Here is a 23,224-nt window from a genome sequence, read left to right as displayed (position 1 = left end):
TGTGGGAGGGGTCAGTTCGTCCCCGTCCACATCCCGTAGAATTTCCTTTTCTATCATCAGTCAATCTTTGTGCCATTGATATTTTTCCCTTTCCCTCCTGGATACAGAACCTTGTCCAAGTAGGAGGGTCTTGAGCTAAACCTAGCCATGAGTCACTATATGGGTATTGATCCAGGTGTCCTGGCTCTCCTGTGACTACTGTATAGACTGCTTCCACTATTTTTAAGTTCATGGTGTTCTCTGGTGGCCGTCCTACTCCCATAGGGGGCCATTCCACCTCACAGAGTATGTGAAGGCGGTTAGGTGTCATCTTCACCCCATAGTCTCCTCCAATCCCTTCTTTAAATTTTTAAACATGCACTCCAATACAGTTGCCTTAGATTCACTTCCCCCCATCTTGCTTACCTTCTGGGGCTTCTTCTACTTTTCCTTTTCGTTCTGTCTACGAAGTTCTCAGTACCATATGTACCTCTGATATTTCTACTCAATGACACTTAAATTGCCATTCTGCCTCCTTCCTAATTGGGGTGAGAAGAGCCTCACCTGCCAGGTCCCAGAGGGAGAAGGGGATTGGTGTGTCTTCACCTGCCAGTCAGCATAGATGAACCAGAACACCACGTGGTCCAAGACTGTTTCTCCCTTAAAGTTCATTCTACTTTGGTGGGCTTGATCAGGTGCAGATGAAAACACAGATGGGTTAAATATCCCATGTCCCAGGCCATCTCCGGAAAAGCCAATTCATATTCACATATGTATACCCCTATCTAGCCTAACAATTCTGAGGGGGTCAAGAATTTCACAGCAGATGGGACACCTCCTGGAGGAGGGCAGAATACAGGCATACAAGGACCAGTTTCCTATCCTAAAAATCTCCTGGCGATCGCTGGTAATAATTTTCCCTAAGACGGCGTGGACACACCTCCTAAATGACCTTCACAAATTCACTTCCTAAGCCCTAGCAGGCTCATCGACCTGTGTACCAAGCAATCGCCGCCTGCCTATTCCAGTCTCCTGTGGGTCCGTGCCCCTTCTAGTCCCTCCCAGGGGGATGATCAGGCCCCCTCTTCCACCCTGCCGGGTGGGTTCCTCCTCACCTGAGTGCTCAGTTCCCCTGCTGCTGTCCACTACCTGCTAACGTGATAGGTCCGGGCGTTGAGAAGCAGAATCCTTCCAGAAGGGTGAGGCACCTTCCCCCTTCTAGAAGATTCAAGCTGCAAGGCCTCGGAGTAGTCCCAAATGGGACTTGTCTCCTCAAAGTGAGGAGATTCCTGGCCCATGCACCAAACATTGTAGCCACGCATTCCGGGAAACAAACTCACTCAGAAGGACAATGCAGATAGCGGAGTGCAGTTTATTACACTGGCGGGCCAAGGCAGAGTCCCCTCTTAGCCGAGGACTCGACCAGGTTTTGTGAAAACCTTATATACCCTAAGTGTGCTTGCTCAAACCCACCTCCCCAAATTCCTTGAAACTAGTCTGGACAAGGTAAAAGAGAGATAGGATCAAAGTTAGCCCATGAGTCATGTGCCACAAGACTAGATAAACAGTGGACATTTATCAATAAGACTGTGGTCATATCCCGATAAACAGAATGGAATTTATGACTTTGTTCTGTTACAGAGATAATTAGCATATTCTTTTAGGCAACGGAGAGTCCAAGTACAAGTCCTGAGGCTCTTTTATCCCAGGGATCTGGTTTTCCATTGGTATGCCATTACTATAGACCAGGGTACAAAATCAGAGTCCATTGGGAGGGGAACCATGCTTGTACCCTAATGTTTGCAGCTTGGCTTAAGATGGAGTCCAGCTCTGTCTGTTTCCTCCTTCAGCAGGACGTGGTGTTCCTGCAGCTTGTTGGGACAAGGGCCGTGGACAAAGCCACACTGAGTTTGCAGAAACTTCAGGGCCCTGAAAGGAGGAAACCGGGCCTGCAGAAGCAACAGCTGTGGATTTATTGGACGTGGGGTCACTAGTGGCTCCGAGTTTTGGGGATGTCAGAGGCGGGGAACCGTCCCAGCCAGAGCTTCCTCAAGAGATGGGGGACCCAGCCCCTGGGCCTTTCCTCCACGATGTGCTCCTCGGAAGCTTCTAAAAAGCACAATCAGACACTCCCTGTGGGTGCCATGCTGGAAGGAACCTTGCCCAGGGCTAGGGTACCCTCTGTTGCCAGAAGAACAGGTCAACATTGCTAAAAGGGCAGAAACCTTCCAGCAGCCCAAGGTGAGTGGCCTCAAGTCCTTTCAACCTAAGAAGGAAGAAGGACGCAGGGGGCTCATTTGGGAAAGACTGGGCATCAGACTACCTGGGCTTCATCCCTGCCCCCTCCCTGGGCCAGGAAGGTCAGGTATCTGTGCCTTCTGCAGGGTCCCTGGGGTGAGGGAGCAGGGCAGTCTTGCTACACAGGGTGGGGTCTGCTGTCTTACCTGAAACGTACACGGCCGTCTCCTTTCGGGCCTTCTTAGTCTCCTAGGAAGGGAGAAGGGGCACGGGGCGGGATGAGGCTGGTTCTACATTGTGCAGCTGGGGAAATGGGCCTCGCTTCACAAGAAGTCAGGGGAGGCCAGGTTTCAGATCCACTCACCACTCAGACCGTGTCACACCTCTCAGCTCCACACAGAGCTGTTGCTCCACTGAGATGGCAGTTTGACTCAGTGGTCTTGGGGTGCCTCAGCCTCCCCCAACCATTGCCACGGTGGTATGAGCCTGGCCTCTCCACTCCATCCTGCAGAGCCCAGGGGCTTCCCAGGAGGACCCACACAGGGACAGTGTTCCAGTTGAGCACCAGGCTTCTTTACCTGCCATCCTGGGGTCCCTGCCACCTCTTCCTTTTCAGTCACCCCCTTTGCACCAGGAATGAGGCTGACTGGTTCCTCCACCGGGTACCCCACCTGTCGCTCCTCCATAGACAAAACAGCAGTTTCTGCCTTGGGGGAAGCGTCGTTTGGTCCTCCCATTGCCTCGGGGCTCATGGCCTGCCGGCAAGTGTGCTTCTGTGCACACTTGGAGTGTGTATCCCCTGCTTCATTGCACAGAGTGTGTAGTTTTTTCTTTTTCCAGGGAAACCCCTCCCTTCTCAGCTCGAGGTGTGGTCGGGTTGTTAGTGTCCTAAAGGAGCCCCCCTACTATCCCTGGGGCCCTGACCATGCGCTGGACGAGTTCCTGTCTCAGGGAGCACTGACAGGTGACAGCCCCCAGCCCCCGGCCCTTCCTGGCCAGGCCTCACTTACCTCAGAATCATGCTTCTTCCCACTCCTGACTCCGCGTCTCTACAGAGGGAAACGGGCCGTCACATACAGCTGAGAGTGCCCGGGGTCCTTCCCTGCCTGACCATCCTATGTGTGTGTGCCCACCAAGGAGGCCCAGGACAGCCACCCCACTCCAGGGGAGGAGGAGTCCCCAGCCCTGACCCACCTGAGTGGTCACGGGGTAGCACTTATCCATCGGCCCCCACACTGGCCTTAAGGTCTCCCCGATGGGCTGTATGACAGGGAGAAAGAGAGAAGGCTGAGGTGACGTGTCAAGGGCTCAGTCACGCATTGGTCCACGTCAGTGCATGCTGCGGACACCGAAGACTGCGAGGGGTTTCAGGAAGCTTCACACTAACAAATGATTGATGTCTTTAAACATAAAACGCTGCATTCACAGAATAAGGATGGGTGCTAAAATAACAATGTTCCAACAATAATCTCTAATTCTTTCTTTGTTTTTAAATTTCATTTTGGCTGAATCGGGCCTGTTGTGGTACATGGACTCTTCATTTCGGCGCTTGGTCATTTTGGGTTTTTTTTCCTGTAGCTCCATGTGCACAGGTTTCTCTCTATTGCTGGCCACAGGCTTAGTTGCCCCATGGGCTATGGGATCTTAGTTCCCCGACCAGGAATGGAACTGGCATCCCCAGAATTAGAAGGTGGAATCTTAACCACTGGACCACCAGGAAGTCCCTAAAACTTCTAATTCTTCAAAAACAGAAATATGATCATGGGAATTAAAAATCCAATCACAAAGTAGAGGATAAAATTGAAAAAGTTTCTGCCAGAATAGAGAGATCAGGCACTGCAACAGCTAAATCATAGATCTTTCTGAAAGAAGGAACAGAATCAACAAACTGGGGTGCAGGGGAAATCCCAAATAAATACCATTCATGTGTTATTGAGAATTTTCCCAAAGATGCAGGACCTGAGATTGCAGAGAGAAGGAAATGCCAAGTTTCCAGGAAAATGGATGAAGGAGACCCACCCCAGATTATGTCATTACTAAATACTGAAACACCTAGGATGAAAAGAACATAAAAACTCCCAGATATGAAGAAACATGTCAATTAAGTTTCATAATACTTTTCAGCACCAACCTTTGAAACCAGAAGAAAATGAGGATCTTCAAAATCTGCGAGAAAATTATTTCTAGTCTAAAATTCTGTACATAGTCACACTGAGTTAAATACGCAGTAAGACCTTTCAGACAGGTAATATCTAGGACTACCCCTCGGGAATATCTCAGGACTACCCCTCAGCACCCTAAACGTGGGTGTATCTCTTCACGACTGCTCCAGCAAAGCACAGCCTCTGCTCCTTACCTTGGATGAGGGGTATCTCCTCACCGCCCCCGTTCCTGATCTTCAACGTGGGATAGCTCCTCAGGGAGAAATATCAATAACCTCAGATATGCAGATGACACCACCTTAATGGCAGAAAGTGAAGAGGAGCTACAAAACCTCTTGGTGAAAGTGAAAGAGGAGAGCAAAAAAGTTGGCTTAAAGCTCAACATTCAGAAAACAAAGATCATGGCATCCGGTCCCATCACTTCATGGGAAATAGATGGGGAAACAGTGGAAACAGTGTCAGACTTTATTTTGGGGGGCTCCAGAATCACTGCAGATGGTGACTGCAGCCATGAAACTAAAAGACGCTTACCCCTTGGAAGAAAAGTTATGACCAACCTAGATAGCATATTCAAAAGCAGAGACATTACTTTGCCAACAAATGTCCGTCTAGTCAAGGCTATGGTTTTTCCTGTGGTCATGTATGGATGTGAGAATTGGACTGTGAAGAAGGCTGAGCGCCGAAGAATTGATGCTTTTGAACTGTGGTGTTGGAGAAGACTCTTGAGAGTCCCTTGGACTGCAAGGAGATCCAACCAGTTCATTCTGAAGGAGATCAGCCCTGGGATTTCTTTGGAAGGAATGATGCTAAAGCTGAAACTCCAGTACTTTGGCCACCTCAAGCGAAGAGTTGACTCATTGGAAAAAACTCTGATGCTGGGAGGGATTGGAGGCGGGAAAAGAAGGGGACGACCGAGGATGAGATCGCTGAATGGCATCACAGACTCGATGGACGTGAGTCTGAGTGAACTCCGGGAGATGGTGATGGACAAGGAGGCCTGGCGTGCTGCGATTCATGTGGTCGCAGAGTCGGACACGACTGAGCGACTGAACTGAACTGAACTGAACCCCTCAGCACAACTGCAGGTTGTGCTGATCCCAAAATAAAAGATAACATGGGCTCCACATGTGAACGAAGTGACGTACTCACCAGAATGATGGTGAAGGGAGGTCCCAGGACAGCTGAGCCTCCGACCTCAAGGACGTCTGTCCAGGAGGGAAAAGGGTGGAGGGCTCCATGAAATATGACCCCAGGGATATGATCATATTGATAAACCACCAAACTTGTCTTAAGTGTATAGCAAGGAGATTAATTGTTTTTAAGAGACAGTTTAATGTAGTAATTATAGGTTCTGCTGCTGCTACTGCTGCTAAGTCGCTTCAGTCGTGTCCGACTCTGTGCGACCCCATAGACGGCAGCCCACCAAGCTCCCCCGTCCCTGGAAAACTAAAGTTTAAAAAAGAGGAGAAAAGCAAAATTATACAGAAAGACTGATGATAGTATACTACATGACTCAGAAATACTGTTTGCATAGTTTCAACATGTAAACCCTCAGTATTGAGCTAAACAAAATGACGCCCCAAGCCTACTAGAATGACTTTCAAAAAGGAAATGCTGGAAATGTTATGAAACAAACAGATCCCCTCGTTCTTTGCTGGAGAGAATGCAAGTGGATACCAGCACTTTGGAAAGTTTCACAGTTTGCTAGGAAACTAAGTACACATTAGCACAGGACCCAGCACCCCCTGCGCTGTGCTTACCTGAGTGAAAAGAAAACCTATGTTCACACAAAACTTGTACATGAACATTACAGTGGTTTTATCTGAAACTGCCCAAAACTGGAAACAATCCAAATGCTTCTCGTCCAGTCGGCGGCCACACCGCGGGGCATCCATACTCGGGACAGCTACTGGGCAATGAGAAGGAACAAACTACCGCGGACCACACGCAGGCGTCCTGTGCTCAGTGAGAGGCTCAGAGCCACACCCGGAGGCTGCCCTGTGGCCCAGCGGCTAGGACTCCTTGCCTGCACTGCAGGGGCCCGCGTTTCATCCCTGGTCGGGGAACCGAGATCCCCAGGCCTGCGGCGTGGCCAGATAAATAAAGACTAGGTACTGGGATGATTCCAGTTATATGACTCTCTTGCAAAGGCAAAACTATGGAGCCAGAAAACCATTCACTGGGTGCCAGGGGCTGGGAGAGGGGGAAGGGTATTAGTGAGTATGGGGGAATTAGTATTAGTGAGTATGGGGGATTTTTCTGAACTGATTGGAGCTGTTCTGGATCTTGGCTATAGTGGCAATTTCACAGTTGTATACATCTGTCAAAACTCACAGAACGGTACACTATAAAGCATTGATGTCACTCTATTTAAATAGTTCCCAATTTTAAAAAAATGTATTAAAAAGAGCCCACTTTGTGGGAGAGGAATTTAAAAGCCAAAATGTCATAAAAGTCAGCAAGAAAAGCAAAAATGATTCTTAACTTTTAACAACTAAAGATGTCATTACTCTCAACATTTAGAATGCCGAAACCTAGGAGATAAACATGAGGAAGACTAGAGAGAGGTGAGACGTCTGCTGGAGGTGGCACTAGGTGTTCAGTTGCTACAAGAGCTAAATCCTCACCTTTTGTTGTAATAATTCATTAGATAATGTTTAAATCTCATCAATCAAGATAAAGCAGGATAAGCTTTCTGTTTAGAACACAGAAGGCAAAATCAACGGCTTCAACCAGAAAGGTTTCCACCCTGGGCTGTGAGAATTGTGGGTGAAGGGGATCAGGACAAACTGCAGACTTTTTCCAAGTCTTAAAACTTTGATCCATCAAACTATGTACACACATATCTTTGATGTCAATAAAGTTTTTAAATGAAAGTTTGGTTACTGAAAACAAAAACATTAAGGAAACAACCTAGGACTCTGTCTCAAAGTGAAAATTGCTCAGTCGTGTCCAACTCTTTGCAAACCTACGGACTATTCAGTCCATCGAATTGTTCAGGTCAGAGTACCAGAGTGGGTTGCCCTTCCCTTTTCCAGAGGACCTTTCTGACCCAGGAATTGAACCGGGGTCTTCTGCACTGCAGGCGAATTCTTCACTCATTGAGCTATTAGGGAAGCCCTAAGGCACCTGCCCACCTGGGCCTTCTTAGAGGCTCTCCAACCTCTGACAGTCACTCCCTAACTACGTAGCCCACACGTCTCTGTGCTGCTGGGTCACAGAGAAGCTTGGCCCCATGAAACTCCTCTCTTCTCAGTAGCCCCAGAGGGAGAGCAGGGGGCCTCCAGAGACCAGGCATGTGACTCTAACATGTCATCTTGGGCAGCCTGGGTCCAGTCACTGTCCCTCTGGGAGCCTAAGTTTCCTCCTCTACAAAGTGGGAGCTGCTGGTAGGAGGTGGGGAGAATGGATACACGTGCATGTATGGCTGAGTCCCTTCACTGGCCACCTGAAACTGTCACAACGTGGTAATTGGCTATACCCCAGGACAAAATAAAGTTTCCCTTCACCGTTCACCTGAAACTGTCACATGTTTCCTGGCTATACTCCAACACACACACACAAATGCTGCTGGGGGCTGTGAGGTTTCACCAGATGAACAACCCTTAATTTGGCTAGTGACCCTCAGTGGATATCCAGCTTCCATGTGTGTTTTCTTGACAGAGGGCTGGGAGTGGGGTCTTCAGTCACAGGTCCTTGGACCTGCAATGTCCAAGAGGATATGTGACCCCAGGCAGGTGTCCTGCTCACCACCACCCCCTTCACATACAAATGTGGAACCATATTCCAAGGCTTCTCACACAGTAGGGGTCATCTGTTCCTGTCGGTTCGTCTAGGTTCCTGCCACGGACCCTGAGATGAGCTTCTGGCCACAGATCCCTGAGGTGACAATATAGCCAGCCCGAGGGGGTCGGGAATGGGGGTGGCAGAGCGGGGCTTTGACACTTTCCTGAGAACACAGGGAATTTCTCCAGAGTCCTCACACACACACACACACACACTTGGTCACCCATTTCTGATCAAGCCGCATGACCACTCTTGTGCTACGTGAGACAGTCCCCGTAGCCCTTGACAGAGGTCCCCACCTGTGATGACTCCACAGCAATCTCATGGGCAGGGGCTGTTTCCACAAAGACCCCTGAAAAGAGAAGTACACCACGCCAGAGGGTAGATGAAGAAAGACTACTTAAAACACTTAAAAGAGTAACATAATTATATCTAAATATCAGTGTTTACAATACGGCAGAAATGGTAGATTTTTAAAGTATTTTGAAGTGTGATGAAAGACATTAGACACTAACTTACAAATGTGTGAGGGGACAGTTATTCAAAAGATATAAGTAAATATTTGAAGATCACTTTTGTAGGATATGACTTGGTTATATGTGTTTTGAGGGGGGAGTTTGCAAGGATGTGTTTTGGGAGGACGCATGGGTTTTAGAAAACAACCCTGCTGCCTCCCTACCCCCAGACTCAACTTCCCTCAGCCACAACAGGTGGAAACTGAGGCAGCAGCCAGCCAGGTGAAGGCGCCGGCACCCCCGAGAGCAGCCTCCAGGTGCAGGGAGGTCGGCTGAGTCCAGGCAGCCGCTGAGAACTAGAGCCCTTGCTGCTGGGTCTCTGTGAGTGGAAGGTGGTAACACAGGCTCTCGTGGATATGGTCGTGTGGGTGTGTAGATATGCACTTGAGCATGGGCTAGTCAGGATGTGAATGTGTGTAAATGTGGTTCATGAGTGTGTGATTCTGTGTGTGTGTTGCGTGTACCAGTGGGAAATGAGGGGACACCAAGAACTTTATCGGTGGTCCCTCCAGTCATCAGGTCCTCCCACCAGCACAGGGCAAGGACCAGTACATACTTGGGAGGCGAAGGCCACTAGGAGGAGGACAGGGACACGTTCTGGGAACGGGGCTGTGGCCGCATTAGAGGCTGACAGGCGGCAGGTGGTGGCAGAACCCATTCCCAACACCCTGGATTCTTCCTCGACTCTGCTGAGCTGGGGAGTCAGGCCGGGGGAGGGCGACTTCTTGTGCTCTCCAGCCACCTCCGGAAGCACGTGGAGAGCACGCGTGAGGGACAGTGGGCGCCCGTGCGCCTCACTCTCCTTGACCCCTCTCCTACCCTCTGGCAGCACAATCACCCCTACAGCACACCTCAGGGCAGAGGGCAAAGGCCGGTCCTCCGCTCCCTTTATAAAGCGGCCCCGGACTGGTGGAGCCCCGGAGGTGGAGTGAGAGTGCCGCGCTGGGCTGGTCCTGGGTGCCGGTGTGGTGAGGAACGCAGCGCCCACGGAGGCAGCCATGGGGCTGCTGTCTGGGGACACGCTGGGGCCCCTGGCCGTGGCCGTGCTCATCTTCTTGCTCTTGCTGGACCTGATGCACCGGCGCTCACGCTGGGCCCCACGCTACCCCCCAGGCCCCACGCCGCTGCCGGTGCTGGGCAACCTGCTGCAGGTGGACTTCGAGGACCCGCGTCCCAGCTTCAACCAGGTGAGGACGGAGGGGTGGGGAGTGAGCAGCGGCGGTCCTAGGGCCCCACCTAGCAGCGGACAGTGGGCGCTGGGTGAATCCACTGGCCGGAAGAGGACTGGGCCAAGAAGAGCAGGGGGATTCGAGAGCCCTCCTGAGGGAGAGCGTTTGTTCAGGGCCCGAGAACTGTTTGGATTTTCCAAACAGAGGTCAGAGAGGACAAAGACCAGCGGGTGGGGGTTTATATGATGGCGACAGGCTGCGGATTCAGCCAGCCAGCTCTTAAATTAAGTGAGCCTGAGTCCCTGAGGGTCACGTTGGGAGGAAAGGTCTTGAGAATGGGGGAGATGTCTGGTCATGAGCCCAGCTCTGTGCTCTCTGAGTCACCAGCTCTGTGCAGGGCCTGAGCCCCAGCTGCGATGTCACAGCGACTCCTCCAAGTAGACACAGTGCTACCCGGGCGTCAGGAGGAGGCAGGAGCCCAGCCCTTGGGTCTGACCACCACGAGGACACTTGTTTTCCAGGACGGGTCCAGCAGGAAATCAATGAGGTGATAGGGAAGGTGAGGCGACCAGAGATGGGTGATCAGGCCCTCATGCCCTTCACCATGGCCGTGGTCCATGAGGTGCTACGCTTTGCAGACATCGCTCTCCTGGGAGTGCCCCACATGACATCCCGTGACATCGAGGTGCAGGGCTTCCACGTCCCAAAGGTAGGCCTGTGGCTCCCCCAACCCCGCCTCCGCACCACCTGCCACCTGGTAGCCGCAGTGAGTGTTGCCAGGTGTGGCCAGGACTGGAATCCAAGCCACCCCGTTCTCCTGGCTAAGGTACATAATGTCCCAGCCTGGGTGGGCATGGACAAGAGCAGAGCAGGCCTGGCTCTGTCCACTCAGAGCCCCCGGTCGGGCAGGGAAGACAAACTAGAACGTATCAGAGCATTGGAGGAGCCGGGCACTGAGGGGAAGTAAGGGCACCCTGCCATGGGCACAGGGACGGTGCTGAGAGGCGTCTTGGGCTGAGAGTTACTTAAAGAGTTCGGGTGTGTGCCATGCAATGTGTGTGCCCGTGTGTGTTTGGTGGCAGGGGTCTGGGCACCCCCCCAGCAATCGAGACCCACCCATGCCAGACATTTGCCACCAGGGGACGACACTCATCACCAACCTGTCGTCAGTGCTGAAGGACGAGACCGTCTGGGAGAAGCCCTTCCGCTTCCACCCGGAGCACTTCCTGGATGCCCAGGGCCGCTTCGTCAAGCAGGAGGCCTTCATACCCTTCTCCGCAGGTACCTGGGGGGTGGGGTGGGGTGCCCGGTTTGCTTCCCCATCCTGATGGTGTCTTGGAGGGGGAGACCCAGGCTCACAGAGGCCCTGTGCCCACCCACAGGCCACCGCGCATGCCTCGGGGAGCCCCTGGCCTGCATGGAGCTCTTCCTCTTCTTCACCAGCCTCCTGCAGCACTTCAGCTTCTCGGTGCCTGCCGGGCAGCCCCGCCCCAGCGACCACGGTGTCTTTGCCTTCCTGGTGACCCCAGCCCCATACCAGCTCTGTGCGGTGCCCCGCTAGAGGCAGGCACCCTGCCCCAACCCGCTCCTCAGCCATAGCCCTGATGCTCAATAAACTGGTGTCTGGTGGCTCCATCTTGACTTGAGTCCCACCTGGGGCCCCTGACCAGTCCCTTGCAGTCACATGGCCTCAGCAGTCTCCCCAAAACCAGCCCTACCCCCTGGCCTGATTCATCCTTACCTGGCATTTGACCCCGCCTAACACATGAGTGTACTGAGGCTCAGAGTGTCCTGGGGTGTACTGTGAGATGGGTGTACTGAGGCTTACACCCAGACACCCTGGGAGACCCAACTTTGGTTACTGGGCATAGTGATGAAGCCTATATAATCAGGTCCTGGCTTCTGCTGGAGGGGCTCACATAGGCTGGGGAGAGATTTCAGGCCCCCATGGGATAAGGAGGCCCATCAGCTCAGACACCCACATTTCAGGTCTAGCCACAGCCACCTTGCTCCACAGGTCGCAGGTCAGCCAGCACCTCAAGTCTGCTGGCCCAGAAGTTGGTGGGATGGGTGCCTGGGAAGCGATATGCCGGGTGAGCCCCCAGTGCTCAGTGCTCTTGAGGCCAGAGCTCTTCCCAGGAGGGAGCCACCTCCCTGGGCCTCTTTATAAGATGGGACCCCTTTTCCCTGCCCCTTAAGGACACTCATCCCCCAGCCCCTGCCCAGTAGGAGTTGCCACTCAGGGCCGCGCTAGAGCTCGGCTCCAACCCGGGGCTCCATCCTCTGAGGGGCTAGGTGAGGCCGGGCTCTCAGGAGCCTAGGCAGGGGCTGGAAATGAGCCCGTGTGGACCGCGGCCGTGCCCTAGGGCAGGGTCAACCTCGGATCCTGGGACAGTGGGATGGCAGAGCTGAAGGAAGCCCTCAGAGCTCAGAGGAGGACACCCTGGCTCTCGTCCTTGCTGTGCTACGACACCATGTGACCTTGGGCTTCTGTTTCCCCTTCAGCCAGTAGGAGGTTTGCCTCTGATGCCTGCCGGGTCCTATGTTCTTCTGCCAATTCTGAGGCTGTGACCTTCTCAGCCTGGAGCCCTGGCCAAGGGCAGGGACCCCCATTCTCCAGCTCCAGCCCCCAGTCTGGTCTGCACTGAGCTCACACAGACACCACCCAAGGGCTCTAATGACTGTCTGCTCACCAGAGTCTTGGGCAGACTCCTTGGCACATTGAGGTTAAGAGCTGGGAGACACCAGTCAGGCAGGCCAGAAGCACCAGCCCCTGATCAAGCCAGCTGTGCCTTCATGACAGTCAGCTCTCAACATTCAGGGAGCCTTGTCTGTCCCTTGGCACAGACTCAGAACACCAGCCAGGGCCCCCTTGAGTCTCCAGCATAGCCACGTCGAGGGCTTAGTGGCAGGAGGTGGTGTTCCTGCAGCTTGTTGGCACAGGGGCCGTGGACGAAGCCACACTGGGTTTGCAGAACCTTGAGGGCCCTGAAAGGAGGAAACCGGGCCTGCAGAAGCAACAACTGTGGATTTATTGGACGCAGGGTCACTCGTGGCTCCGAGTCTTGGGGATGTCAGAGGCGGGGCACCATCCCAGCCAGAGCTTCCTCAAGAGCTGGGGGACCCAGCCCCCGGGCCTTTCCTCCACGATGTCCTCCTCGGAAGCCTCTAAAAAGCACAATCAGACATGCCCTGTGGGTACCTTGCTGGAAGGAACCTTGCCCAGGGCTAGGGTACCCTCTGCTGCCAGGAGAACACATCAGCATGCTAAAAGGGCAGTACCTTCCACCAGCCCAAGGGAGTGGCTTCAAGTCCTGCCAAACCAAGAAGGAAGAAGGACGCAGGGGGCTCAGTCAGGAAGGACTGGGCATCAGACTACCTTGGCTTCATCCCTGCCCCTTCCCTGGGCCAGGAAGGTCAGGGAGGAGCTCAGCTATCTGTGACCTCTGCAGGGTCCCCGGGGTGAGGGAGCAGGGCAGTCCTGCTCACAGGGTGGGGTCTGCTGTCTTACCTGAAACGTACACGGCCGTCTCCTTTTGGGCCTTCTTATTCTCCTAGGAAGGGAGAAGGGGCAGAGGGTGGGATGAGGCAGGTTCTATATTGTGTAGCCGGGGAAACAGGTCTCACTTCATGAACAGTCGGGTAAGGCCAGGGTTCAGATCCACTTGTTGTTGCTCAGACCATGTCTGCACCTTCAGCTGCACACAGAGCTGTTGCTCCACCGGATTGGAAGTTTGACTCAGTGGTCTTGGGGTGCCCTGGCCTCCCCCAACCATTGCCACAGTGGCATGAGCCTGGCCTCTCCTTCCACCCTGCAGAGCCCAGGGGCTTCCCAGGAGGACCACACGGGGCCAGTGTTCCAATTGAGCACCAGGGTTCCTTACCTGCCATCCTGGGGTCCCTGCCACCTCCTCTTCCTTCTCAGTCACCCCCTTCACACCATGAATGAGGCTGGGTGGTTCCTCCCCCAGGGCCCCCACCTGTTGCTCCTCCCTAGACAAGACAGCAGTCTCCTCCTTGGGGGCAGCATCTTTTGGTCCTCGCATTGCCTTGGGGGTCATGGCCTGCAAGGAGGGGCAAGAGGGGGCTATATGGGCAGAAAGGCCCACTGATCTCTACGCCTCCCCTCCTGCTCTGCACACTTGGAGTATGCATCCCCTCCTGAGGTGCACACTTGGGCGCACCCCCTGCTTCTGTGCATACTTGGAGTGTGCAACCCGCCTGTTGTGCACACTTGGAGGGCGCACCCCCGCCTGCTGTGCACACTTCGAGTGGGCATCCAGGCCTGCTGTGCACACTTCGAGTGTGCATCCTGGCCTGCTGTGCACACTTAGAGTGTGTATCTCCTGCTTCTGTGCACACTTTTGAGTGTGTAGCTCTTTGTTTTTCCAGGGAAGCCCCTCCCGTCTCAGCTCGAGGTGTGGTCGGGTTGTTAGTGTCCTAAAGGAGCCCCCTTACTATCCCTGGGGCCCTGACCATGTGCTGGACGAGCTCCTGTCTCAGGGAGCACTGACAGGGGACAGACCCCAGCCCCCGGCCCTTCCTGGCCAGGCATCACTTACCTCAGAGTCATGCTTCTTCCCACTCCTGACTCCACGTCTCTACAGAGGGAAACGGGCCGTCACATACAGCTGAGAGTGCCCAGGGGTCTTCCCTGCCTGACCATGCTGTGTGTGTGTACCCACCAAGGAGGCCCAGGGCAGCCACCCCACTCCAGGGGAGGAGGAGTCCCCAGCCCTGACCCACCTGAGTGGTCACGGGGTAGCACTTATCCATCGGCCCCCACACTGGCCTTAAGGTCTCCCCGATGGGCTGTATGACAGGGAGAAAGAGAGAAGGCTGAGGTGACGTGTCAAGGGCTCAGTCACGCATTGGTCCACGTCAGTGCATGCTGCAGACTCTGAAGACTGCGAGGGGTTTCAGGAAGCGTCACACTAACAAATGATTGATGTCTTTAAACATAAAACGCTGCATTCACAGAACAAGGACGGGTGCTAAAATAACAATGTTCCAACAATAACCTCTAACTCCTTCTTAAATTTCATTTTGGCTGAATCAGGTCTGTTGTGGAGCATGGACTCTTCATTTCGGCGCTTGGGCTTTCTCTTTTTCTCTCCAGCTCAGTGCACAGGCTCTTCTCTAATTCCTGGCCATGGCCTTCGTTGCCCCATGGCATGTGTGATCTTAGTTCCCCGCTAGGGATCGCACTGGCATCCCCTGAGTCAGAAGGTGGATTCTTAACCACTGGACCACCAGCAAGTCCCTCCAACTTCTAATTCTTCAAAAACAGAAATATGATCATGGGAATTAAAAATCCAATCACAATGTAGAGGATAAAATTGAAAAAGAGTTTCTCCCAGAATAGAGATGTCAGGCACTGCAACGGCTAAATCATAGATCTTTCTGAAAGAAGGAACAGAATCAACAAACTGGGGTGGCTGGGAAAATCCCAAATAAATTCCATTCATGTATTACTGAGAATCTTCCCAAAGATGCAGGACCTGAGTTTGCAGAGAGAAGGAATGGCCAAGTCTCCAGGAAAATGGATGAAGGAGACCCACCCCAGATGATGTCATTACTAAATATTGAAACACCTAGGATGAAAAGAAGAACCTAAAAACTTCCAGAGATATGAAGAAGTCTATGAAGTTTCATCAGACTTTTCAACACCAACCTTTGAACGAAGAAGAAAATGAGAATCTTCAAAATCTGTGAGAAAATTATTTCTAGTCTAAAATTCTGTATAGTTACACTGACTTAAATACGCAGTAAGACCTTTTCAGACAGGTAATATCTAGGACTACCCCTCAGGAGTATCTCAGCATTACCCCTCAGCACACCTGCAGGTTGTGCTGACCGCAAAATAAAAGATAACATGGGCTCCACATGTGAACGAAGTGACGTACTCACCAGAATGACGGTGAAGGGAGGTCCCAGGACAGCTGAGCCTCCGACCTCAAGGACGTCTGTCCAGGAGGGAAAAGGGTGGAGGGCTCCAAGAAATACGTCCCCAGGGAAATAATCATATTGATAAACCACCTAACTTGTCTTAAGTGTATAGCAAGGAGATTAATTGTTTTTAAAAGACAGTTTAGATGTATTAATTATAGGTTCAGGGAAAACTACAGTTTAAAAAAGAGGAGAAACGCAAAATTATACAGAAAGACTGATGATAGTATACTACATGACTCAGAAATACTGTTTGCATAGTTTTAACATGTAAAACCTCAGTATTGAGCTAAACAAAATGACGCCCCAAGCCTACTAGAATGACTTTCAAAAAGGAAATGATGGAAATGTTAGGAAACAAACAGATCCTCTCGTTATTTGCTGGAGAGAATGCAAAGTGGATACCAGCACTTTGGAAAGTTTCGCAGTTTGCTAGGAAACTAAGTACACATTAGCACAGGACCCAGCACCCCCTGCGCGGTGCTTACCTGACGAAAGAAAACCTATGTTCGCACAAAACTTGTACATGAACATTACAGTGTTTTTGTACACTGTACACTGTACATGAACATTACAGTGGTTTTATCTGAAACTGCCCAAAACTGGAAACAATCCAAATGCTTCTCGTCCAGTCGGCGGCCACACCGCGGGGCACCCATACTCGGGACAGCTACTGGGCAATGAGAAGGAACAAACTACCGCGGACCACGCGCAGGCGTCCTGTGCTCAGTGAGAGGCTTAGAGCCACACCCGGGGGCGGCCCTGTGGCCCAGCGGCTAGGACTCTGTGCCTGCACTGCAGGGGCCCGCGTTTCATCCCTGGTCGGGGAACCGAGATCCCCAGGCCTGCGGCGTGGCCAGATAAATAAAGGCTAGGTACTGGGATGTTTCCAGTTACATGACCATCTTGCAAAGGCAAAACTATGGAGCCAGAAAGCCATTTACTGGGTGCCAGGGGCTGGGAGAGGGGGAAGGGTATTAGTGAGTATGGGGGAATTAGTATTAGTGAGTATGGGGGATTTTTCTGAACTGATTGGAGCTGTTCTGGATCTTGGCTATAGTGGCAATTTCACAGTTGTATACATCTGTCAAAACTCACAGAACAGTACACTAAAAAGAATGGATTTCATTCTATTTAAATAGTTCCTTAATTTTAAAAAAATGAATTAAAATGAACCCACTTTGTGGGAGAGGAATTTAAAAGCCAAAATGATATAAAAGTCAGCAAAAAAAAAAAAAAAGCAAAAATGATACTTAAAAACTTTTAACAACTAAAGATGTCTTTACTCACAACATTTAGAATGCCAAAACCTAGGAGATAATCATGCGGAAGACTAGAGCGAGGTGAGACGCCTGCTGGAGGTGGCACTAAGTGTTCAGTTGCTACAAGAGCTAAATCCTCACCTTTTGTTGTAATAATTCATTAGATAATGTTTAGATCTGAACAATCAAGACAAAGCAAGATAAGCTTTTTATTTAGAACAGTGGAGGCAAAATCAAGGGCTTCAGCTAGACAGTTGGAAGCTAGAAAGATTTCTACCCTGGGCTGCAGGAATCGTGGGTGAAGAGGACTGGGACAAACAGCAGACTTTTTCCAGGTCTTAAACCTTTGACTCATCAAATTATGTATACACATTTCTTTGATGACAATAAAGTTTTTTTAAATGAAAGTTTGGTTAATTAAAAAAAAAAAAAACACTAATGAAGCAACATAGGACTCTGTCTCCAAAAGTGAAATTTGCTCAGTTGTGTCCAACTCTTTGCAAACCTATACAGTCCATGGAATTCTCCAGGCCAGAATACTGGAGTGGGTAGCCTCTCTTCCTGGAGAAGTCCCTTCTCCAGGGGATCTTCCCAACCCAGGGATCCAACAGAGTCTCCTGCATTGTGGGTGAATTCCTTACCAGCTGAGCCACAAGGGAAGCCCAAGAATCCTGGAGTGGGTAGCCTATCCCTTCTCCAGTGGATCTTCCTGACCCAGGAATCGAACCAGGGTCTTCTGCACTGCAGGTGAATTCTCTACCCACTGAGCTATTACGGAAGCCCTAAGGCACCTGCCCACCTGGGCCTTCTTAGGGGCTCTCCAACCTCTGACAGTCACTCCCTAACTACGTAGCCCACACGTCTCCGTGCTGCTGGGTCACAGAGCAGCTTGGCCCCATGAAACTCGTCTCGTCTCAGTAGCGCCAGAGGGAGAGCAGGGGGCCTCCAGAGACCAGGCATGTGACTCTAACGTGTCACCTTGGGCAGCCTGGGTCCAGTCACTGTCCCTCTGGGAGCCTAAGTTTCCTCTTCTAAAGTGGGAGCTGCTGGTGGAGGCGGGGAGAATGGATTCACGTGCATGTATGGCTGAGTCCCTTCACTGGCCACCTGAAACTGTCCCATATACCAGTACAAAATAAAGTTTCCTTCACCGTTCACCTGAAACTGTCCCATATTTCCTGGCTATACTCCAACACACACACACAAATGCTGCTGGGGGCTGCAAGCTTTCACCAGATTGTCAACCCCTGATTTGGCTAGTGACCCTCAGTGGACATCCAGTTTCCATGTGTGTTTTCCTGACAGAGGGCTGGGAGTGGGGGCTTCAGTCACAGGTCCCTGGACCTGCAGTGTCCAAGAGGATATGTGACCCCAGGAAGGTGTCCTGCTCACCACCACCCCCTTCACGTACGAATGTGGTACCATATTCCAAGACTACTCATACAGTAGGGGTCATCTGTTCCTGTCGGTTCGTCTAGGTTCCTGCCACGGAGCCCTGAGATGAGCTTGCTGCCACAGATCCCTGAGGTGACCGTACAGCCAGCCCGAGGGGGGTGGGAATGGGGGTGGTAGAGCGGGGCTTTGTTTGACACTTTGCTGAGAACACAGGGGTTTTCTCCAGAGTCCTCACACACACACACACACAGTTAGTTGGTCAACCATTTCTGATCAGGCAGCATGACTGCTCTTTGTGCTACATGAGACAGTCCCCTTAGCCTCCGACAGAGAACCCCACCTGTGATGACTCCACAGCAATCTCATGGGCAGGGGCTGTTTTCCCCAAAGACCCCTGAAAATAGTAGTACACCACGCCTGCAGGTAGATGAAGAAAGACTAGTCAAAACATTTAAAAAGTAACAATTATTTTTAAATGTCAGTTACATACAATAGTAAATATGGCAATAATGGTATATTTTTAAAGTATTTTGATGTGTGATGAAAGGCATTAGACATTACAAATGTGTGAAGGGACAGCTATTCAAAAGTGAAACTGAAAGAAAAGAAAGTGAAGTCACTCAGTCGTTTCCGACTCTTTGTGACCCCCATGGACAGCAGCCTACCAGGCTCCTCCATCAATGGGATTCTCCAGGCAAGAGTACTGGAGTCGGTTGCCATTTCCTACTTCAGGGGACCTTCCCAACCCAAGGATCGAAGCCTGGTCTCCTGCATTGTAGGCAGATGCTTTTTACCATTTGAGCCACCAGGGAAGTGGTGTTATTCAAAAGGCATAAGTAAATATTTGAAGATCACTGCTATAGGGTATGACTTGGTTCTTTGCGTTTTGAGGGGGTAGTTTGTGAGTTTTTTGGGAAGATGCATGGGTTTTAGAGTCAGACACAGGTTAAAATCCCACTTCTCCATGGAGGTACAGAGGGAGGAAAGGGAGAAAGAAGGCCAGCCTCGGTTCTGAGCAGTGTGACCAGCCCTGGGGAGGCAGGCACATGGTGATCTCAGGAGGGGGCCTCTGAGAGTCTTGGGGAGTAGCTGGAGATGGAAGTGGCTCAGAGACGAGCACCCATTCCTTGGGTCCTGCCATCAGTCCCCCAACCACCCCAGCACCCCGGCCCTCACCTGTAAGAATGAAGATCTGTATTGTGTAGAGGAGACTATAGAGCCTGGAAGGAAAGCAGAGCAGAGTGTGCGGCTGGGGTCTCCCGCTCTCACGGTTTCCTCCTCTGTCCAAGCCCCAGCACCTATTCCACCAGGAGGCGTCCAGTCAACACTTGCGGATGAATAAATCCACAGCTGTAACAGGGCTCAGCCTAGGCTCCCTACTGACTTTGTGCCTCTACTTATTCAGAAAGCCAGACTTGGAGCCTGGAGCCAACACGGCCCCTCTGACCCCCTCCATTCTCCTTTCCTTCTTGTTTGCACAGGTCCACCTTGCCTCTCCAGCCTGAAGGCAGGGGCTTAGCCTTGGCTCAGCATTCAAAGCTGTTCGTTCAAGGGTTGTATTAGCTTTTTGGCCCACAGCCCCCCAAAGGCCTCCCTCCCTCCTCTGGATTGACTCCAGCCTGGATTAGAAATAATATCCCATTGTCCATCTTGCTCTTCTGGAACACCTCCCTTGGGACAAACAGAGCTTTTCAGCTACTCTGAATACCACGTGGGATGGTTCCCCTACCAGAGATTGAGCTTCCACAGTGAAAGTGCCAAATCCTAACCATTAGACCACCTGATAACCCCCTCGAACACAGCATCTTGGCACTGCCAGGATGCTGGCACCCTGTCTATACACACACAAACACACACACACACACACAGAGGCATGTCCCATTTGTCTGTACCAGGCTCTCCACTCTGACCCTGAGTCCCAGAGACACTGTAACAGTCAGGAAAGGGGCCATACAAAACCCCTTCCTTGTGGGACCCAGTGAGGGGGTCCCCTTTCCTGCTTGATGAGGGTATGATAACAGGGCCCATGTAAACTTTACCTCTCTCTCTGGCTGCACAGACCAAACACCATTTTCGGTCTAAGGAGAGAAGATGGGTATCAGTCAGTGCATCATGTAACCCCAGAGGCCTAGTATTCCTTTACTTTGTGGCTGGCGGGGACTGCAATGGGCCAGAGGCAGCTGGGGGATGGCATGACCCCCACCAGCAGGGTTCACCCAAGGGAGAGCCCGCTGGTCGCAGCTTGAGGCTAAACTAAGGACAATGGAGTGGGTTAGTACTCGGAGCTTGGAAAATGCTCAGGAATTTCTCCCAAGACCTCAGACCCCCCACTGGAAAAGTAGGGGTCAGGATGGGGAGGGCGGGTTGGGAGAGGATTAAGGGAAAAGGAACAGCTCTACTGAACATCTGATGTAAAATGACCCCAGGGGGTAGGCAGCTAATTATAAGAGTAAATAAAAATGATTAAAAACTACCACCAGTTTAAAGTATTTTCGGTGTTATGCAGCAGATTTGGAATAATCTTGGGAGGACAGGGGGAGATTCCCTAGCCTTTCGAAAGCACCCTCTCTGTCTAGAATCCCACCTTCAGCGCTGAATTGCATATAAACTGACACAGGGTAAGTTAAGGTCTCCAGGGTGAGGTGGACCTCAGCATGGCCTGGGGAGCCTCTGTTCCCCTTGAGTCCCCCATTCTCCACAGGAACTGTTAGGGAGTCTCTCTCTCAACCTCCAGCCCCTTGTCCGCCTTCCTCACTCTCACCCGGGCCCACAGGCTCTATCAGACGGGTGTTCCCAGATTTTCTGCCACTAGACTCACTCGTCCGTTCTCTGCTTCTCGCAGGTCATTTCCTCTTCAGAGGAGGAGACCGCGCCCCCTTCTCTGGGGCTCACCCCTCCTGTACTCCATCCCTCCGGTCTTCTTACAACCTGGTGTTTGGGTTTCCTCTCTCTCACTTGTCCTTCCTTCTCTTCCCATCTGTATGTAATCATATCACCCAGCTCGTGTCCCTTCGGCCCACATCTTTTCTCCAGGTGCCATCCTAATTGTCCCCTTCCCTTCACACCATCTCCTTGAGAGACTCTGCCGTGCATGTCTCTGCTCCTCTCCACCGCTCCCTCACTCCACAACCCGCTTCAGACTCTTTCTGTTCCCATCAACCTCTGAGACCTCTCTCACCAAAGTCATCAATAAGCTCCTAGTCTCCAAACCCAGGGGGCCTTTTGGGGGCCTCAGCTCATTTCATCTCTCTCCGGGGCACTACCAGACCTCTCTTCCTACTGAACTACCTTCTCTGAGAATACTGCTAGCAACATATTCAACAGCAAGCTTTCAAAACGCAAGAAAGATATCAGTCTTTTTCTGAACGAAGGTTTGGAGGAGAGAAAGTGAGAAGAAGAGGAGGGAAGAGAGACGACCACATAGGAAGGGAGGCAGAAAAGTTAGGCTAGGAGTCGTCAAGACGATTATCACCTGCTTGGGTGGTTTACCGAGGGCGGCCTTTTGAAACTGTGTGCCAGATCTACCAACCTTGAGGATATTAGCAGTCTGCAGAGTATCCCTTGACCATATCAGTGTGAAGGCAGCCTATTCACCTCCCCTCAGGCTCCAGGACACACTGAGAAGGGCACTGGAGCACAGCTAAGCCTGGGAGCCCAGCACACAGCCCCTCCCTTTCACAAGTGGGGTCTGTGTGTGACATCATGCCTTTGGGGGCTTTATGACAGGACAGCCTCTCCAACCTTGACCAGAGTAGCTTGTCATTGCCTCAGGGTGGATGTAAACCCCCATCAGTCAGAGGCGGCACCTTTGCAGGTATCTCTTCAGGTTCATTCAGTGCCATCAATGCTGCTTGAGCACCCATGATGTGCCAAGCTCCACGCAAAGTCCTGCAGGGACACAAAGGTGCATAATACTCACTCACATGACTCAATAATCTTGCTTTTTAAATAAAAAGCCAGATCACAACCGGACCATTTCTAAGTGTCATCCATTTATTCGACCAATGTCTACTGAGCTTTCAGTTTGGGCCAGGAATATGGTGAGGGTCCCAGGTGGCTCAGTGCTAAAGAATCCGCTTGCCAATACAGGAGACATAGGAGACCCAGGTTCAACCCCTGGGTCAGGAAGATCCCCTGGAGAAGGAAATGGCAACCCACTCCAGTATTCTTGCCTGGAGAATCCCATGGACAGAGGAGCCTGGCGGGCAACAGTCTATGAGGTCGCAGAGTCAGACACGGCTGAGCAACTGAGCACACAGAAAGGTAAACAAGACTGAGACCAAACAAACATCTTCAGAGTCAAGACAACAGCTTTTACACCCTCCCCAAATTACTACAACTGTAACCGAATAATAATTACAAAACCACAGTGGTTAAAACAGAAGAATACCTTAGTTCCACATATATATGAAATATTTACCATGGAACACCATATTCTCAACCACAAAACAAGCCTCTATCACTTAAAAGTTTTAAGTAATTGCAAGCATGTTCTTGGACCACATAGAATTAAATTATAAGTCAGTAACAGAAAGATCCCTGAAAAATCCCCAAATATTTGGAAACTAAACAACACACTTTAAAGAATGTATGTGCGGGGACTTCCACGGTGGTCCAGTGGTTAAGACCCAGTGGTCCACGCTCCCAGTGCAGGTTTTCTATTCCTGGCCAGAGAGAACTAGACCCCACGTGCCACAACTAAGACCCAGTGCAGCCAAATAAATTTTAAAATAATAACAGTAAGACTTCCCTGGTGATGCAGTGGATAA

The 23,224-nt window shown here is 51.4% G+C and overlaps 3 protein-coding genes across 3 annotated transcripts; 1 reads left to right on the top strand and 2 right to left on the bottom strand.

The window, feature by feature from the left end:
- Positions 1-1,969: 1,969 nt before the first annotated feature.
- LOC128048266 (uncharacterized) lies at positions 1,970-9,680 on the bottom strand. Its single transcript, XM_052640646.1, has 6 exons — positions 9,237-9,680; positions 3,412-3,477; positions 3,228-3,266; positions 2,796-2,972; positions 2,424-2,466; positions 1,970-2,088 (listed from the first exon to the last, which is right to left on the bottom strand). The coding sequence occupies exons 1-6, from the start codon at positions 9,678-9,680 to the stop codon at positions 1,970-1,972; spliced, it is 888 nt and encodes a 295-aa protein (XP_052496606.1).
- LOC128048265 (cytochrome P450 2D14-like) lies at positions 9,679-11,410 on the top strand. The gene is made up of 4 exons (XM_052640645.1): positions 9,679-10,012; positions 10,371-10,558; positions 10,989-11,130; positions 11,232-11,410. The coding sequence occupies exons 1-4, from the start codon at positions 9,679-9,681 to the stop codon at positions 11,408-11,410; spliced, it is 843 nt and encodes a 280-aa protein (XP_052496605.1).
- A 1,485-nt stretch (positions 11,411-12,895) lies between these two features.
- LOC128047267 (uncharacterized) lies at positions 12,896-20,526 on the bottom strand. The gene is made up of 8 exons (XM_052639357.1): positions 20,495-20,526; positions 19,632-19,675; positions 18,796-18,872; positions 14,596-14,661; positions 14,412-14,450; positions 13,734-13,913; positions 13,361-13,403; positions 12,896-13,017 (listed from the first exon to the last, which is right to left on the bottom strand). The coding sequence occupies exons 1-8, from the start codon at positions 20,524-20,526 to the stop codon at positions 12,896-12,898; spliced, it is 603 nt and encodes a 200-aa protein (XP_052495317.1).
- Between the last annotated feature and the right edge of the window lie 2,698 nt (positions 20,527-23,224).

The sequence above is a fragment of the Budorcas taxicolor genome, chromosome 5, assembly GCF_023091745.1.
Source record: "Budorcas taxicolor isolate Tak-1 chromosome 5, Takin1.1, whole genome shotgun sequence".
Taxonomy (NCBI): Eukaryota; Metazoa; Chordata; class Mammalia; order Artiodactyla; family Bovidae; genus Budorcas; species Budorcas taxicolor.
The sequence above is the reverse complement of the archived record's forward strand: the minus strand, read 5'-3'. Positions and strand labels throughout refer to the sequence as shown.

Excerpts from the sequence above, each read along its gene's own strand:
- LOC128047267 (XM_052639357.1), bottom strand. The coding sequence starts at position 20,526 with ATGGTGTTTGGTCTGTGCAGCCAGAGAGAGAG. Across the intron at positions 19,676-20,494 it reads CTGTGCAGCCAGAGAGAGAG|GCTCTATAGTCTCCTCTACA; the intron begins GTAAAGTTTACA and ends CTTTCCTTCCAG. Across the intron at positions 13,018-13,360 it reads GACGGCCGTGTACGTTTCAG|AGGCTTCCGAGGAGGACATC; the intron begins GTAAGACAGCAG and ends TGTGCTTTTTAG.
- LOC128048266 (XM_052640646.1), bottom strand. The coding sequence starts at position 9,680 with ATGGCTGCCTCCGTGGGCGCTGCGTTCCTCACCACACCGGCACCCAGG. Across the intron at positions 3,267-3,411 it reads GCTACCCCGTGACCACTCAG|AGACGCGGAGTCAGGAGTGG; the intron begins GTGGGTCAGGGC and ends TTCCCTCTGTAG. Across the intron at positions 2,089-2,423 it reads GACGGCCGTGTACGTTTCAG|AAGCTTCCGAGGAGCACATC; the intron begins GTAAGACAGCAG and ends TGTGCTTTTTAG.
- LOC128048265 (XM_052640645.1), top strand. The coding sequence starts at position 9,679 with ATGGGGCTGCTGTCTGGGGACACGCTGGGGCCCCTGGCCGTGGCCGTG. Across the intron at positions 10,013-10,370 it reads GAGCCCTCCTGAGGGAGAGC|GACGGGTCCAGCAGGAAATC; the intron begins GTTTGTTCAGGG and ends CTTGTTTTCCAG. Across the intron at positions 11,131-11,231 it reads CTTCATACCCTTCTCCGCAG|GCCACCGCGCATGCCTCGGG; the intron begins GTACCTGGGGGG and ends GCCCACCCACAG.